Genomic DNA, 16805 nt, shown 5'->3' with positions numbered 1-16805 from the left:
ACCAAGGATATCAATTACTCCAGTAGGTAGTTGCATGTCTGCTTCCCACCCAACTAGCTTCAGTCACAGTCAGATTAACCTTTAATTTGAAGGAGAGATGAATGGAGAATGCTTTAAGATGGGATAGAAGTTAAGTCTCACAATAAAATGAGGATATTTTATAGTATGATCATCATCTTTAAAAATAAGTTTAAAGGGAAAAAAAGAAAAAGAAAACAGAAATTAGCATTCAGATGTATGGCTGAAACAATACAGAAATCCGTAAAGTACTGCCCCCATTACTTTAAATGCTTTTCAAGACCCATTACTTTCAATTGCTTTTCTAATGTGTGGTGCTTAAAAGAGACCTCAAAAGATTAAAAAGACGGGTCTTGCTTGGAAGTGGTGCGATCCTCTGGTGTGAGGTCCAGGACAAATACAGCAATATGCAATGTTTAAGTGAATAAATCAAGGATTCAAATATTGAAATATAAGCATCATTCATGAGGAAAGCATTACCTGAATGCAGGCTACAAAGGGAGGAAAGTATGTCACACTGATGCTCAAGAAGCGATTGAAATTTTCAAGCAACTTTTGTGTGATTTCTCTCATTTCCGAATGACTTCTCAATTGTTCAATTTCTTTTAAGATTCCAGAAAACAGGTTGCTGAAGAGCTGCTTTGCTAGTGTTGAATCCCTCTGTAAAATATAATGGGATTACAAGTAATATATTTCCTTGCCAAGCACATGGTTTAATTTCAGCGTGTCTCTAGCAACAGTACAGTTCAGTTACAAAGGGGTCGGAACACAGAATTTCGAAGGAGATTGCCGCTGTAGTATGAACTCTGGGCATATAATACATTTTTGTGCAAATCTTAGCCCCCACATCACAAGTATTTATATGATACTGTGGAGCATATTTTCACAATAAAAATATTATGGATAATTTAGCTTGACTGTATTAGGCTGCTGCACTTCAAAAAGTGCTTGCTTATTTGTGTGCACTAGCCCTGCACTTTGATGTTTACGTTCTGTTTCAGAAAATCCTTTAAATTCAGCTACAGTTTACGGTGTCATTCTTTCTGCTTCTAAATGTACTTTCCTCTAGCTCCTGTGTTTGAAGTAGATAACTTTGCAACACGCAATGTTTGTTGTTCTGAAACTTGCAGAAGCATCTTATTGTGTCAAGTTACCAATTTGTTTTTATTTCCTCTGTGCAACTAGAATATGTCCATTTACTGTCCAATACGAATCACAAGGAAGTATGAGTTAAATTAATAGCTTGATTGGTTGCTATGCAAGTAACATTTCAATGCTGCTCATTTAGGTAGTGTCATGCTAGGAAAATTGTGTATTTTCTATGTTTAAAGCATTGGAAATTTCCTGCTATTTGAGGAACAGACAGCAGAGAAATTTCTATGAATTATACTTTTAGCTTTAGAGCAGTGAGCAGTGAGGGTTGGAGCTTTTATGCAGCCAAGCTTAGCTTTGGACTTTGAATGAGACAGACCTGATGGCAGTCTGCTTGACACTTAGAGAGGGCTACCTTACACATTTGCTTATGATCTGATTATGTCAATTCCCTTGATTGATTAACTAACCTTTCTGCCTTCTGTAATGATTATTGTGATATTTGAATTAATTAAAAGAAATTAGATTATGGCCTAAAGACTTTTCCATCATTTTATTAGCTAAATGTATGATACCAGGGTTCTCCCTTTCCCGAGACTTGACCACCAGAAAACTAATCAAATTTGGTCATCAAGAATACCTAGAGTACTTTGATGCTGTACTGTTGTTTCGGTTGGGTAGGAGGTTGGACGCACTCGGTCTACGACACTGCAACCAGACTGGCAATTTCACACACATACTCTGGGACTGCCCCCACATTCAAACCTATTGGGCGGATCTCTCTCGGCAAATGTCCAGGGCCTGTGGCAAACCCATTCATCCCTCTCCCAAGACTTGCCTCCTTAACATCTGGGACGCAACAGACCTCACCCAGATGGAACAATCGTGGGCGACAATGGGCTGGATCATAGCCAAACGTAATATTACTCAGAAATGGGGTTCAGCGGTGCTACCACGGGTGAGAGACTGGGCGACCGACATGGACTATGCCATGGTGGCTGAAAAGACGGTGTTCAAGGGGCATGGATGCCCCAAAAAGTGGGATAGTAAATGGGGGAAGTGGAATAAATATAGGGGCGACATATGCATTTCTCCAACGGTGGAACTGCGAAGGGAGAGGCGGACAATACTGGATCTGCGGGATGGGACAGGAGGAATCTTATCACCGGGTGGCCACCATTAGAGCTCTGTGGGGTGGAAGGTGCACACCAATTCCCTATGGGTCCTCTCGGCTGTTTAACTGTATCGACTGTCAAGATTGCTTGGTGCCGCACAAAATAATGTGTTAAGTACCCTCTTACTCTGTATAACTGATAGACTGTCATTTCAAATATTTTTTTGCTTTGCCACTGATGACTCTGTAATCCCTGGAAGGTTGCTGCTTATTATCAATAAAAATGTTAATAAAAAGAAAAAAAAACAAATACCTAGAGTAACTACCATGCTATCACTTTTTGTGCTATGGTAGGCTTTCATGTGGGGTAGGTAGGTCCAGATGTGGGTCTCGAGTTTATTGGGCTTCTACTGTCCCTCACACCGATGAATCCCAACAAGGATAAAGCTCGCCTGAGGTTGCTTGGTTCCCATTCAGAGGGTATGTAGACTAGCAAAATGGGCTGGACTGTACCTTTTTGGGGTGTGGCCAAGATGTATTTGTATATTGTTGGTCCCTGGCTTTAATGTCACAGAAGCCTGAAAGGAGGGCAGGGGATTTAGCCCTGAGCAATTAACACTGGTGGATGAGATCAGTTTAAGCATCACATTCATCTCTTTTGTGTATTACAAAAACCATGTACCAAACTCTATTTACAACTTATAATTCAAGGCAAAATGTGTAACAAAGCAAGAGGGTAAACAAAACCCCTCTTTTTTCTTTTACTAGCATAACGTGTATTTGTAAAGCGCATGTTCACCCGTAGGCATCTTGGCGCAGAACAACAGATTTTGTATTGTTACCCAACTCAATGGTACTCATTTTACCGACCTCAGAAGGATGAAAGGTGGAGTGGACCTGCCGGGATTAGAACCTGTGACCATGAGGTCCAACACAGGCCCATGCAGTGGAAGCATTAGTCCACTTAGCACCCAGACCCAGCTTATTTACTGTGTGAATAATAAAAAGAAGACGTATTAGAACAGAAAAACAAACCTGTGCCAGGGCCTGAAGAGGAGCAATTAAACTGCTATATTCAATCTGGATATCTGGCAGGTCTCCATGTCTATAGCGTCTGTAAAGAGTGACCTGGGAATCCTGCTTAATCTTCATCTCAACTGTAATTTCCTAAAAGAAACAAAGGAAAATATAACATTTTTGATATAGTATGTTAAGGTTCTTATGGCTTTTCAAGAAGAAAAACTTAAGATAAGAACTCTTTGCACAGCTGACATATCCATAAAAAACTGCAAATAAAATACCAGTATTGTAGAACATGTGAGGACTGGTTGGCAGACAAGCCACGTACAAATATAAATCAATGCCTCTGAAGTTGTAGTTATAATGCGAAAAGTCTGCCTAGATGTTGCTTTATGGTTCTACAGACTACGATTTCTTTTTGCATATTTCTTTCTTAGATATTTTGCAGAAAGAGAAAATAGTCTTAGTATAATTAATCTCTTACATTTTCCCTTCTTACTGGGACCTTAGCCTCGTGAGGAAGTTACTCACCTTCAGTAATGCTCTTTTTGCTGCATATTACATCTATCCACAGATTCCTCACCTGTCAATATTACCCCAGGCATCAGATGCATTAGCAGATCTCCAGCATACGGTAAGTGGTGTTGAGCGCCTCAACACCGACATTATTCTGCTTCGGAAGTGATGATCAGGCCTGCATATAAATATCAACCAGGCGAGCAGATGTCAGATACTTTAAGTCTCGTCCACATTCTCAGACACAGAGTCAATATGTAAATTGGCTTGACCGGTTAGGAAATCATTAGTGTGGGTCATTTTTAGGTGCAAAAAGTGCAGATTCCACACAATGAGGATGTTGGTTGGTCGGTGAGGAATCTGGAGCTAGATAGAGGATCCGCCAGATGAGCATTACACAAGGTCAAAAACGTGTTTTTCTAATGGATACTGTGGGAAGGTAGGATCCTTCTGCATGGTTACCCCCACTGTCTGCCTGGTGCTGTGATGGTTTCTGACTAGTCTGACTGGGATCCTGCTAATCAGGACCCAAGTCTCTGTGCTTTCTCCCCTAAATTGGTATGGTAAGTACTTAGGTAAATTCCAGATTGGACACTGGTGCACCCTTATCAGTTCCTAGCATATGGTGCTGATGTACCCAAGGAATAGGTACATCAGGGCTCCCCCATGTGCTGAAGGATCACTCAAACTGTAACTACAGGCCTGTCATTGTAGCCTGAGTCAGCTGGTGCTAGCGCCACTTACGACAGATATAGATTTCCCTATATCTGAGGTCACTGCACTTAAAACAGATAAGTCACCCCTAAAGCAGGCCTTTCAATGCTGAAGGCAGGGTGCTCGGTTCTAAGTGTGAGGGTGCCCGTGCATGAGCAGGATACCCCTACAACCTTCAGAGTCCATCCTACCGGGTTGTAAGTGCATCAGCCATTAAGATATATAGGAGTGGCCATGCGTAATTACGTGATGACCATCTCAAAACTGACTTTAACAAACCCTATCAGGTTTGGTATCAAACATGTTGGAATCATACCTCCCACACCGTAAACGGTGTGGGAGGTATAATTACATGCACTATAAAGCCCCTCCGGGAGGTCCTCAGTGCTCCCAGTACCAGTCTTCTAGACCCGGACAGCACAACATGGATGATGCAGACAAGAAACCCGATTCTGCCTTTCCTGCTGCTGACCCAAGCTCAAGCAGGGGAAGGCAGAACAATAGGTATCCTGTCACAGGGAGGTGTGACCACCTCCCAGACAGGGTTTAGTGTATTGGGGCTGGGTGGAAGCGCTTGCCAGCGCCACTCAGTCTGCTTGAGGGGCACATTTGGTGCCCTCCTTGCATTGTCCATTTCAAGCCAGCTCAGGGAGCCGTTGGCTCCTGCTCTGGTGCAAAACTGGACAAAGGACATGGGAGCATCCTCCATACTGTCCAACCCCTCTCCTGGGAGGGAACACTGAATCATCCCAACCCTTTCCTTAGGGTGCTAAGGGCTTACCTGTATGTTGGTCTCTAGATTCGTTGTGGGACAAGATTCATTTCAAGACACCACTTCTTCTTCGACCGTCTGGGCACTCTGGACTTTGCTATGGGCATAAAGGCTGCAACTGGGAAGACTCCTGCTGCTCCTGGTCTTGTCGCCCTGCTCGTCTGCTGCAACATCTGTGGCTGTGCTCCATACAGGAACCTTCCAAGGCCTGTGGGCATCCAAGACACCTGAAGGAATCTTCCTCGCAGGCACCGCAAATAAGCTGACCGGTCTGCTGATCCTGGGCTCCCACGGACTCCAAAAGGCTCAGCAACAAAGGTGGTGGTCGTTCACATCCCTCGAGGCCTGTCCTGTCCTCTCACCAAGATTGAGGCCAGTAGCCCTCGTCAGAGCCTGCAGGAACCGAACCCCTATGCACCACGTCGACTTGCTGTTGCAAAGGCTTGCTGGCTTCCTTCCTCCAAGATCTTCAGACTCCAAGTAGCCCCAACCTCAAGCATCTCCTGTGACCGAGATCTTTGTCCTCACCACATCACTTGCACTGTGGGGCTGCATATTTGGTGAGCTGATCGAGGTCCTCTTGCGACTCCAGTGCCTATAGCCTGTGGGTCCTCTTAAGGGTCTCCTTTGATTTCTGCAGGCTCCTCTGATTGCTCGGGCCAGCCCTGACTCCCCTGCTTGTGGTGAGTCACCTGGACCTTGCTGGTCCTGACACTGCACCTTCTTCGCTTTCCACGTTGTTTGCAGTTGCCAAGGCTTGTTGGTGCTCCCGACGGACACCGACCCCTCAACTCTCGACATTCCGACATGGGAGAGCTTGTGAACAGCTCCTGGTTTTCCACAGCATTGCCTGGTCCGAACAGCTTGAAGCTCCAAGGTCACAGTCATCTCTCCTGAAACACCAGACATCGGTGGGCATTCATCTTCCGTGCCTCCTGGTCTCTCCTGGGTGGCATAGACTCTGTCCCCTCTGCTTGCAGGTTCTTCACATCTTGAATCGACCTTTGGGTTCCACCGGACACTTTCACCTTCTCCAGCAGCGGCATCTTCCTGAAGTCCTCCATTGAGTTCAACTGCGGTTTCCGACACCACTTCACTCCTATGCACCGGCTTCCCTGGTGTAGGTATCCTGGTTCAGGGGGTATCCACAGGTGGGGTGGCTCTTCAACTTTCTGTCTTCCTCTGGGTTTCTTCAGGATCCACTAGGAAGGGTCCTTCTTTAAAATTGCAACCGCGACTTACCCAGTGACTTGTATTTAGCCCGCGGTCGTGTTCCCACTCTGCAAATGGTCTCCGTGGGGTTCCTGGTTACTTATCTCGGGTGGTTCCTTGGGTCCCCGGCACTTCTACGTCTTCTGGGTATAGTCTTGACTCGAGCCATGGTTCTCATACCACTATTTTAGTATATGGTTTGGTCTACCCCTGGCGACCACTGTGTACTCTTGCTACTTACTGGTTTCTATTGAAAAGTATTGTGTGCATTGTGTTTATCTCTGGCGAGGAGATATTGATATGTGTTCGTGTTTGTCTAACAAATACATATATTTATAAATACACTGTGGTTCTTTTTCACTTAATCTATACCAATGAGATTATGTTCTGGTGAAAAAATCAGCTTTACACTCCTTCTGGACTAAGCCTGAAGGCTGCCCTCCACAGTTACCACTTAGAGAGCTTTCTAAGATTGTCTATGACCACTAAAATCACCATTAGGGTTGTCTAGATTAGTGCAGGGTGCCAACTTACATAAGTGTGCATCATATACCAAGCCAGCTTCTCACAGATACTTCTAATCACAGATTCCTCACCTTATTAAGAGATACCATAGCAGTACCTCCCTCAGTGGTGGGTCTTTGGAATAGCTCAAACCAAAAAGTCTTGCAGGATTGAACTGGCAAAATGCCAATCCAGACAGACCTGACTATCAAGGCAAAAGTGCTTTGCGACCGTGTGCACTGATGCCCATGTTGCAGCCTGACACACGTACAGAACAGACAATCTGAGTACCAAAGCAGTAGCACCTTCCTTGGTTCGTGTGGAATGAGCCCTCAATCCTTCAGGAGGCTGCTTCTTAGCTCATGCATGGCAGATTTTTATGCTGAGGACTATCCAACATAAGGATGGTTCTTTTCTGCACTGTGTTGTCCTTCTTTACTACTGGGAAACCTATAAAGAGCTGATTGTCCACTTGATGGCACTTGGTAGGATGAATGTAGAAATTGACGATGCTCTTTGGGTCCAAACAATGGAGTCTCTCTTCCTCTTTTGAGGAGGGGTGGGGGGTGGGAAGGAAAATAAAGTCAGAAGAGTGATAGCCTGCCCAACGTGGGGATGTGTTACTACCTTCACCAGATATGCAACTTGAGTTCTCAACAGCAGTTTGTCTGGAAAGAATGTAGTGGAAGGCAGCTGGACCTGGAGGGCCTGAAGCTTACTCATGAGACAACCTGGTGTAATAACTACTAGAAAGACAGTTTTCAGGGTCAAGAGACATAGTGGACAGATGTACATTGGCTCGATTGGGTTGCACATTAGAAAAGAGAACCAAACTCAAGTCACACTGCTGCATCACCAAGGGCTTCAGCAGAAACGGACAAGTTGCTTGCCTTCAGTTACGCCTTATCTGGTAGAGACATGATCTGGCCGCAAATTCCTTGCCTTTGAACTTCCAGACGTCTGGCTGGATCCGGAAGATTTTTTAATAGCAGTAACCTCTGCGTGCCGGTAGGTGGCGACGGTCAACTCCATATGACATCGTAGGCACTGTGTTCATCGTGTTCGTGACGTCCGCATCATCAACAAAACCGCCTCTCCGGCGTGCTGACGTCAGCACTTTTAACGACTTTCCAGGCCAGAAGCTCAGAGCCATGAATTGACTGACTGTAGTGTGTTAAAAAAGGCAACTGGGGCCCTGAAGGTAAAAACCCTTGACACAAGAACCAAGCTGCAGTGCGGGGAGGATGGGTAGGTCGGTAAGGAATCAGCGGCTAGATCATGTCTCTACCAGATAAGGCGGTACCGAAGGTAAGTAACTTGTCCATCTGATAGAGACATCTAGCCGCAGATGCAATACCTTTGAACAGATACCCAAGCAATGCCATACCCAGAGAAGGAACTGTGGAAAGGTTTAGACCAGGAGGTTCTGCAAGACAGAGCGATTAAACAAGCCTTCTCTGCAAATCTGGGTACCAGGCAGTAGTGTCTGGCAAACATGTGCAGCGATGCCCATGTGGCGCGCTTGGCAGATATCTCAAATGGGAGCATAACGATAGAGAGCCGGGTGGCTGATTTTTCCCTAATGGAATGGACCCTGAGCCCTTCAAGAGGATCCTTAGTCGCTAAGGTGCAACAGATTTTGATACTGAGGATAACCCAACTTGATATAGACCGCTTTTGGTCAGCCCGCCCTTTCTTTGCACCCGGGTACCCTATAAAGAGTTGGTCATCCACCGGGAACTCTGGTTCGATCGAGGTAGAACGATAACGCTCTTTTTGGGTCGAGACAATAGAGACGCTCCTCTTCCTTGGAAGCGTGCGGAGGTGCATAGAAAGTGGGTAGAGTAACCAACTGCCCCATATGAAAGAGTGTTATCACCTTAGGTAGAAAAAATGCCCTTGTGCGAAGCACCACTTTATCCAGAAAGACCGTCAGGCAAGGAGGCTGTGATGACAGTGCCTGTAGTTCGCTCACCCACCTGGCACAGGTTATTGCCACTAAGAAGGCTGTTTTGATGGTGAGCAGCCGTAGAAAGAAGTTGTGCAGCAGTTCAAACTGTGAACATATCAGAAAGGTGAGAACCAAATTAAGATCCCACTGTGGCATAATAAACGGTGAAGGGGGGAACAAGTGGGTTAACCCCTTCAAAAATTTCTGTGCCAATGGGGATTTGAAAAGAGAAGGCTGATCAGGCAGCAGAAGAAAAGAGGAATGGGCTGAAAGATAGCCCTTCAAGGTACCCAGAGCAGAGCCCTGCTGGGCCAAGTGAGGTATGAACAGGAGGATATCAGATAAAGATGCAGATAGAGGGTCAATAGACCATTTTGTACAATATTTACAAAATGTGGACCATCGGAAGGCATATACCGAGTTCGTGGAGGGATGCCTGGCTGCCAGAATAACCTCACAGACTTCGGGAGGATGGTCGAAAGCTGTCACTGCTCAATCTCCACGTAAGGCGGAGAGTGGACAGGTTCGGGTGGAGAACCCTCCCCTGCTGCTGCAACAGGAGATCTTCCCAAAGGGGCAGCGTGATCGGAGGATCGATGCTCATTGCCAGAAGCACGGGATACCAGACTCTCTGTGCCCAGTCCAGAGACACAAGAATGACTTGGTCCCGGTCACTCCTGATCTTCTTGAGCCCTTTGGGTAGGACTGGTATGGATTGGAAGGCGTATAGGAGGCCGGAGCTCCACTCATGATGAAAAGCGTCGCCGAGCGAGCACCGCCTTCGAAACTCCAGCCCGCAAAACTGCTGACATTACGCATTCTCTATGAAAGCTAACAAATCTAACCAAGGCTCTCCCCACTGCTGAAAGACTCCTTGTGCCACCTCTGGATGGAGACGCCACTCGTGATCCGCTAGGCACCTTCGGCCGAGTACGCCCGCTCTGGCGTTCAGAGAACCGACCTGATGCTTAACCATCAGGGTAATGCCCTGCTGTTCTAGCCAAGTCCATGGACTCAAAGCCTCTTGACACAGTTTCCACAACCCCACCCCGCCTTGCTTGTTGGAGTGTCACACGGCGGTCGTTTTGTATGTGATCACTTGAACTAGCCTTCCTTTGATGGATGGCAAGAAGGTTTTTAGTGCCAGCCGGATCGCCCGAAGCTCCAACAGTTTATATGGAGCTGAGCCTCCGCCAGAGACCAGAGTCCTCTGATCTCCATCTCTCCCAGATGGCCGCCCCATCCCAGAAGGGACAAATCCGGTCACTACTGTGAGGTCTGGATGGGGAAGGGAGAGGGGTCTGCCTCTGACCCAATTGCAGTTTGCCACAACTGCAGGTCTTTCGCAGTGCCCTCCGAGATCTGGACCAGGTCAGTGAAATTTCCCCGATGCTGCGCCCATTGGAACTTCAGGTCCCATTGCAGAGCCCGCTTATTTCATCTTGCTTGATCCACAAGAAGGATGCAAGAGGCCATGAGGCCCAACAGCCTTAGTCATTCTCACCGAAATCCAGGATAGAGGCTAAAATATCAGTATTACAGCCCAAATATCCTGGACTCGCTACTCCGGATAATAAGCCCGAAACTGCTCCGTGTCCAGAACTGCTTCGATGAAGGGGAGCGTCCGAGAGGGAGTCAGGTGTGACTTCGGCATGATGATAGTGAACCGAAGCGAATGCAAGAGGTTTGCCGTAGTCTGGAGATGGGAGAAGACTGCTTGGGAAGAGCCCATCTTCAACAACCAGACATCGAGATAGGGGAAGAGTGGAACCCCTGATCTCCGCAGGTGAGCTGCGATCACTGCCGTCACCTTGGTGAACACCAGCGGGGCACTGGTGAGTGCAAAGGGGAGCACAGCAAACTGAAAGAACTCCTGGCCGACTGTAAACCGCAGGTAGCAACGATGGGCCGGCAGGACAGGAATGTGGAAATAGGCATCCTGCAAGTCCAATGCTACCATCCAGTCTACCGGGTCTAGGGCAGACAGCACCTGAGCCAAAGTGGGCATCTTAAATTTCTCCTTTCATAAGGCAGTAGTTGAGGGCTCTGAGGTCGAGACTAGGACGGAGGCCTCTGTCCTTCTTTGGAACAAGGAAATAGTGGGAATAGCAACCACAGCGTATTTCTGGCCCAGTAACCCTTTCTATAGCTCCCTTGGCCAAGAGAGTCTTGACTTCCTCGCAGAGTAGAGCGAGATGATGCTCTGTCAGCCAATTGTGAGTTGGAGGCATAGAGGGAGGGTTAGTCTCGAAGGAGAGAGAATATACCCTTCATACAATCTGCAACACCCACGTGTCCGAGGTGATGTCGCGTCAGTGGTGGAGGTGATGGCGTATTCTGCCACCCACTGGAGGCTCGTGACCCCTGTAGGAGGCTGGCTTAGTATATGGTGCTCACTTATGTAAGTGTAGCACCCTGCACTAATCCAGACAACACTTTTGGTGATTTTAGTGGTCTTAGAAAACCTTAGAAAGCTCTCTAAGTGGTAGCTGTGAAGAGCAGCCTCCAGGCTTAGTCCAAAAGGAGTGTAAAGCTGCTTGTTTTACCAGATCTTAATCTTATTGGTATAGGTGAAGTGAAAAAGAACTCGCAGTGTATTTATAAAAATAGGTATTTATTTCAAGACACTCGCTAACACATAATATCTCCTACCTGGAGATATAACACAATGCACACAATACTTTGCAATAAAAACAGGTAAGTAGTACGAATACACAGGGGTCGCCAGGGAGAGACCAAGCCATATATTAAAATAGATGTATGCGAACCGTGACTCGAGTCAAGATGTACCCAGAAGACTTAGAAGTGCTGGGGACCCAGGGAACCACCTGAGGTAAGTACCCAGGAACCCCACGGAGGCCGTGTTCAGTGTGGGAACACGACCGGGTACTCAATTCAAGTCAATGGGTAAGTCGCTGTTACAATTTTAAAGAAGGAGGACCCTTCCCAGTGGACCCTGAAGAAACCCGGTGGAAGACAGATGGTTGGAGAGCCACCCCACTGGTGGATACCCTAGGAACCAGAATACCTACACCAGGGAAGCCAGGTGCATAGGTGTGAAGTGGCGTCAGAAACTGCAGTCGAACTCAATTAAGAACTTCAGGAAGATGCCGCTGTTGAAGAAGGTGAAAGTGTCCGGTGGAACCCAAATGTGGATTCAAGTTGAGAAATACCTGCAAGCAGCAGGGACAGAGTCTATGCCATTAAGGAGTGACCAGGAGGCACGGGAGACGAATACTAACTGATGTCGGGTGATGAGGGAGAGTTGCTGATGGCCTTGGAGCTGCAGCTGTGTGGACCAGGCGATGCTGTGGAAGACCATGAGCCGTTCACGAGCTGTCCCACGCCGGATGACGCGAGAGGACCTCGAGCAGCTCACCAAAGAGGCAGGCCCACAGTGCAAGAGATGCAGTGAGGAAGATGATCTTGGTCATAGGAGATCCTTGAGGCTGGAGCGTCAGGGAGTATGAAAATCTCTGGTGAAAAGAACCAACAAGCCTTGGCAAAGGCAAGTTGACACGGTGCACAGGGGTTCGGTTCCGGGGGTTCAGACGAGGGAGATTGGCCTCAAACTTGGTGAGAAGACAGTGCAGGCCTCGAGGGAGTTGCAAAACCATCACCTGTGTTGCTGAGCCTTTCAGAGTCCGTGGGAGCTCCGGAGCAGCAGACCAGTCAGCTTTACTGCTGTGACTGCAGATGCAGGGAAGTGACTCCTTCACTTCAAGGGAGATTCCTTCAGGTGTCTTGGATGTCCACAGAGCTTGTAAGGATCCTGAATGGAGCACAGGCACGGAGTTGCAGCAGACTAGCAGGACTAGAGGACCAGGAGCAGCATGAGTCTTCCCAGTTGCAATCTTGATCCCCAGAGCAAAATCCAGCAAAGGCCAGACTGTCTAGACGGTCAAAGATGAAGTGGTGTCTCCTCGGCAGTTGGATCGGAGGACAGACACTCATGGCCAGAAGTTCCAGGTACCACAATTTCCTTGCCCCGTGCAGGGCCACTAAGATGACTTGGGCCCAGTTGTTCCTGATCTTCTTCAGAACTTTGTACGGTAGAGGTAGATGGTGTACAGGAGATCAGAGCTTCATTCCAGTCGGAAGAGGTCTCGTACGGAGAGACGTCTTGGGAACCCTAAAAGCCTGGACACTGCACATTCTCAAAGGTGGCGAAAAGATAGAGCAAGTGTATTACACCATTGCTGGAATATCTCCTGAGCCACCTCTGAAAGTAATCACCATTCGTGATCTGCAAGGCAATGCCACCGGAGTCTGTTTGCCCTGGCATTTAAAGATGCTTTCAGGTGGTGTAAGACCAAGGAAATGAGCCGACGACTTAGCCAGTTCCAGAGGCGTAAAGCCTACTGGCATAGAGCCCATGATCCAAAACAGAGCCTCCTGGCATAGGGCCCATGAGTCAACACTGAAGTACAAGTTACTTACCTTCGGTAACAATGTATCTGGTAGAGACGATTCCTTAACGTAGAATTATCCCCAGGCATGAGACTGGATCCGGAAAATTTTGCCACAGCATCCGTACGTGCCGGGGGCGGCACCACGCAACTGCGCCCCGCCCGCGGGCGTGACATCAGCGAGGTCACATAAGTCCCACCCCGGCGCGCTGACATCAGTTTTCTTTGAAGAACTTTTCCGTGCCACAACGCGGAGCCATCCCCAACAAACCTGTGAGAGTATGGGAACAGTGTGCAAAAGGAGCAGTGAAACAGAAAGGAAAGAAGCGAATGGTGAGGAACAGCACCAGCAGGGACAGTGCCAAGCACTGCAGTACTGAAAGTCACTAAAAAGGATAAGAGCAGAGCACCATCTGAGAAACAACGCCACAAGCGAAGGCGACATCCTCCTTGGAGGCAGAAAACATGTGAAAAATGTTGTGGTAGTCGACAGAAGACCTGCAACCCCAATCAATAACAGTGAAGGGCAACAAGTCCAGAACGGATGAATAACGACAACCCATCCCAAGAAAACACCAGCAAGGAGTGTCACTTCCCCGGTAAAGAGCTAAGGGTTGAGGCACAGCCAAGAGACCCCAACCCAGAGGACTGCAGAGGAGTCAAAAAGAGAAGACCATGCAAGAGACGCACCTTATGGGGTCAAAAGCACTATGTTTTCAGCGCTTCGGATATGTACAAAGTGTTTCATGCGGGCTTTGTGAGGGGATCCCGGGGAGTTGCAGTATCGATTTACAGACGAGTCCCGTATATTCACAATAGGACGTGGGGCGATGCACAGGGCAGATACCTATTTCTTCAGGTCACGTTGAGGGGCGAGTCCATGATATTGGGTAGCATTTATGCTCTGCCGCCGCTGTCCTGGGGATTTGTAGAGAAACTTGTGACCATGTGGACGGATATACCAGTGGGCCTGGCAGTGGTGGATGGGGATTGGAATGATGTGCTGGATGTTGTCCTTGATCGTTGGAGGCCCAACGGGGCCCCGGCGGTTAACAACCCCACCAAGTAGTGGGCCAGGATTGGGACGACCCATGACGTAGGCTGAATGGCGGGACGCAGGGGTTCACCCATCTCTCAGCAGTCCACAACTCCTTTTCTCGTATTGATTATATCTTTGTGTCCCGGGGGGATGCTGGCAGGGTGGCGGAGGCAGATATTCTTCCTCGGGGGCTCTCTGATCATTCGCCAGTGGCCATTACTCTGCGTGCTGGACTGGCACGTGGGCCTTTCCGGTGGTGCCTCTCTACATGGGCTCTCCAAAACGAGGACTATAGGGAATATATGGAGGAAGCAATCGATCAGTATTTATTGCACAATGTGGGGTAGGTCCGGGCGGCGGAGTCTTCGTGGGAGGTGAAGAAGCCCACCCTTCGTGAGGTGGGCATCTCCTTCTGCGCGGCAGCACATAGGGTCCGAGGGAATCTCTTCTTCGGGCGGAAGCTAAAATTCTGGATCTGGAAGTGCGCAGTGGAGGCGAAGGGGGGCAGCTGGTCCGCCGCCAATTGTCGCTAGCTCAACAAGACTACTCGTCCCTCTTGCTAGATGAAGCCTGCCAGGCATGGTTGGCAACCCGGAGCAGAATTTACCAATTGGGGGGAACAAGTCGAGCAAACTCTTACATAGATTGTGCCAAGGAGCGACGGGCTCCCTGGTCCTCCGGGGTATTGTAGATTTTGATGGGATACCGATATCAGACCCGTCGGCCATTGCTGAAAGCTTTGCGGCATATCATGCAGACCTCTATGCTCCTAGGGAATGTCTGCCAGCAGAGGTTATTGGCCGGTTTCTAGATCTCCCACCCAGGGCTCTGACTGACGAGGTTAGTGTGGAACTGGACCGTCCATTCTCGGAGAACGAACTGGGTTCTGCCCTCCAGGATTTGCGGCCTAGTAAGGCGCCGGGTCCTAATGGCTCCCCGAATGAGTTTTTTAAATGATACTTCTTGCAGCTTGGTCCTCATTATCGCAATGTGGTGGAGGAGGCCAGGGAGCTCGGTCGTCTGCCCAGGGATTGGCGGCGCGCTGAGGTGGTGGTCTTTCACAAACCGGGTGGGCCTCCTGAGCACCATGCATCTTACCGTCCCATATCTCTTCTCATCGTCGAGGCCAAGGTTTTGGCCAAGGTGCTGGCTAATCGTCTCTGTCCCCATATCTCGTCTAAAGTTCATCCAGACCAAGGCGGGTTTATGCCCCAGCGGGCGACCCGCCATAATATTCGTAGAGCGCATACAGCTATCACGGCAGCCGGGAGTTTGGGGGTACGAGCGGCTTTATTGCTTGCTGACATGGATAGATCGTTTGATTCATTGAGCTCGGAGTATCTATTCGCACTTCTACGCAGATTGAATTTAGGACCTCGCTTCCTGTCTTATCTGACTCTACTTTATACGGATATAACGGCGTCTGTGCGTGTGGCGGGCTCTGTCTCGTCGGTCTTCTCTATTGGTCGAGGCACAAGGCAGGGGTGCCCCTTATCACCATATTTGTTCTCCTTGGTGATGGAGCCACTGGCCGCATGGGTGCGTATCGATGCGCAAGTGGCTGGTCTCGAATGGGCTGATGGACTGTCGGATCGCATAGCTTTATATGTGGAAGATGTGCTGTTCTTTCTTACTCAGCTGGACAGGATTGGCGCGCGGCTGCTGCGCATCATGCAGGTGTTTGGAGAGACTACTGGCCTCTTTATGAACGAGCGGAAGTCAACTTTGTGGGTCTTGGCCGATGGGGCGGATCCTGGGCATCCGCGGTACAGGGTGTGCACGGGGGGCTGAATATCTGTGTGTGTTCCTTTCGGACTTGCGGTCGATAGCCTGGGATAGAAACCTAGTGCCGGTGTGGAGCATGGTGCGCGAAGATATTAAAATCTGGTCCCACATGCCCCTATCTATATATGGTCGTTCGGCCATCTTTAAAGTGGTCTCTCTTCCTTGTCTGTTATACCAGCTACAAAATCATCCCTATCCTATATCAGGTTGGCTCTCCGTACTTGCTTCCAATCCACATATTGTGGGGTGCTTGCGACTTCTGACATGCTTCTGTACTATATGGCCTCACACTTGTTGGTCCTCAATGAATGGTGGTATGGGGATAGGGCGGATCCAGCATATGTAGTGGAGCAACGTATAATGGGCGATCACTCACTACACACGCTCCTTTATTCTGCGCCCTTGAGACGTTCCATGCCGAGTGTGACGCAGTTGGTGTTTCAAGTATGGCGGCAGGCGTTGCGGAGGATGGGTTGGTGGAACCGCCTGACTAGGGAGACGCCGCTATGGCAAAATTGACGTCTGCCGCAGTTGGCGGCCTTGCCTGGATTTTGGGATTGGGATCTCTACCCTAGGGGATGTAATGCGGGGGTCTGTCTTGAAATCGTTCCAGGGCTTGCAGAATGACTTTCAAATGCCACGTACACAATTCTTTAAAT

General features: G+C 48.5%; 1 protein-coding gene across 3 annotated transcripts in view; it reads right to left on the bottom strand.

Annotated features, from left to right (window-relative positions):
- Positions 1-16805, bottom strand: part of PRKDC (protein kinase, DNA-activated, catalytic subunit) — a 2754228-nt gene that overhangs the window by 1116142 nt on the left and 1621281 nt on the right. For all 3 annotated transcript variants that reach the window (XM_085605657.1, XM_085605658.1, XM_085605659.1), the window contains 2 exons: positions 3260-3391; positions 499-678 (listed from right to left, as the gene is read on the bottom strand). In XM_085605657.1, coding sequence (XP_085461783.1) covers positions 499-678; positions 3260-3391 — 312 coding nt within the window. The remainder of the gene's footprint in view (positions 1-498; positions 679-3259; positions 3392-16805) is intronic.

This window comes from Triturus cristatus, chromosome 5_1 (genome assembly GCF_964204655.1).
Source record: "Triturus cristatus chromosome 5_1, aTriCri1.1, whole genome shotgun sequence".
NCBI classification, from domain to species: domain Eukaryota; kingdom Metazoa; phylum Chordata; class Amphibia; order Caudata; family Salamandridae; genus Triturus; species Triturus cristatus.
The sequence above is the reverse complement of the archived record's forward strand: the minus strand, read 5'-3'. Positions and strand labels throughout refer to the sequence as shown.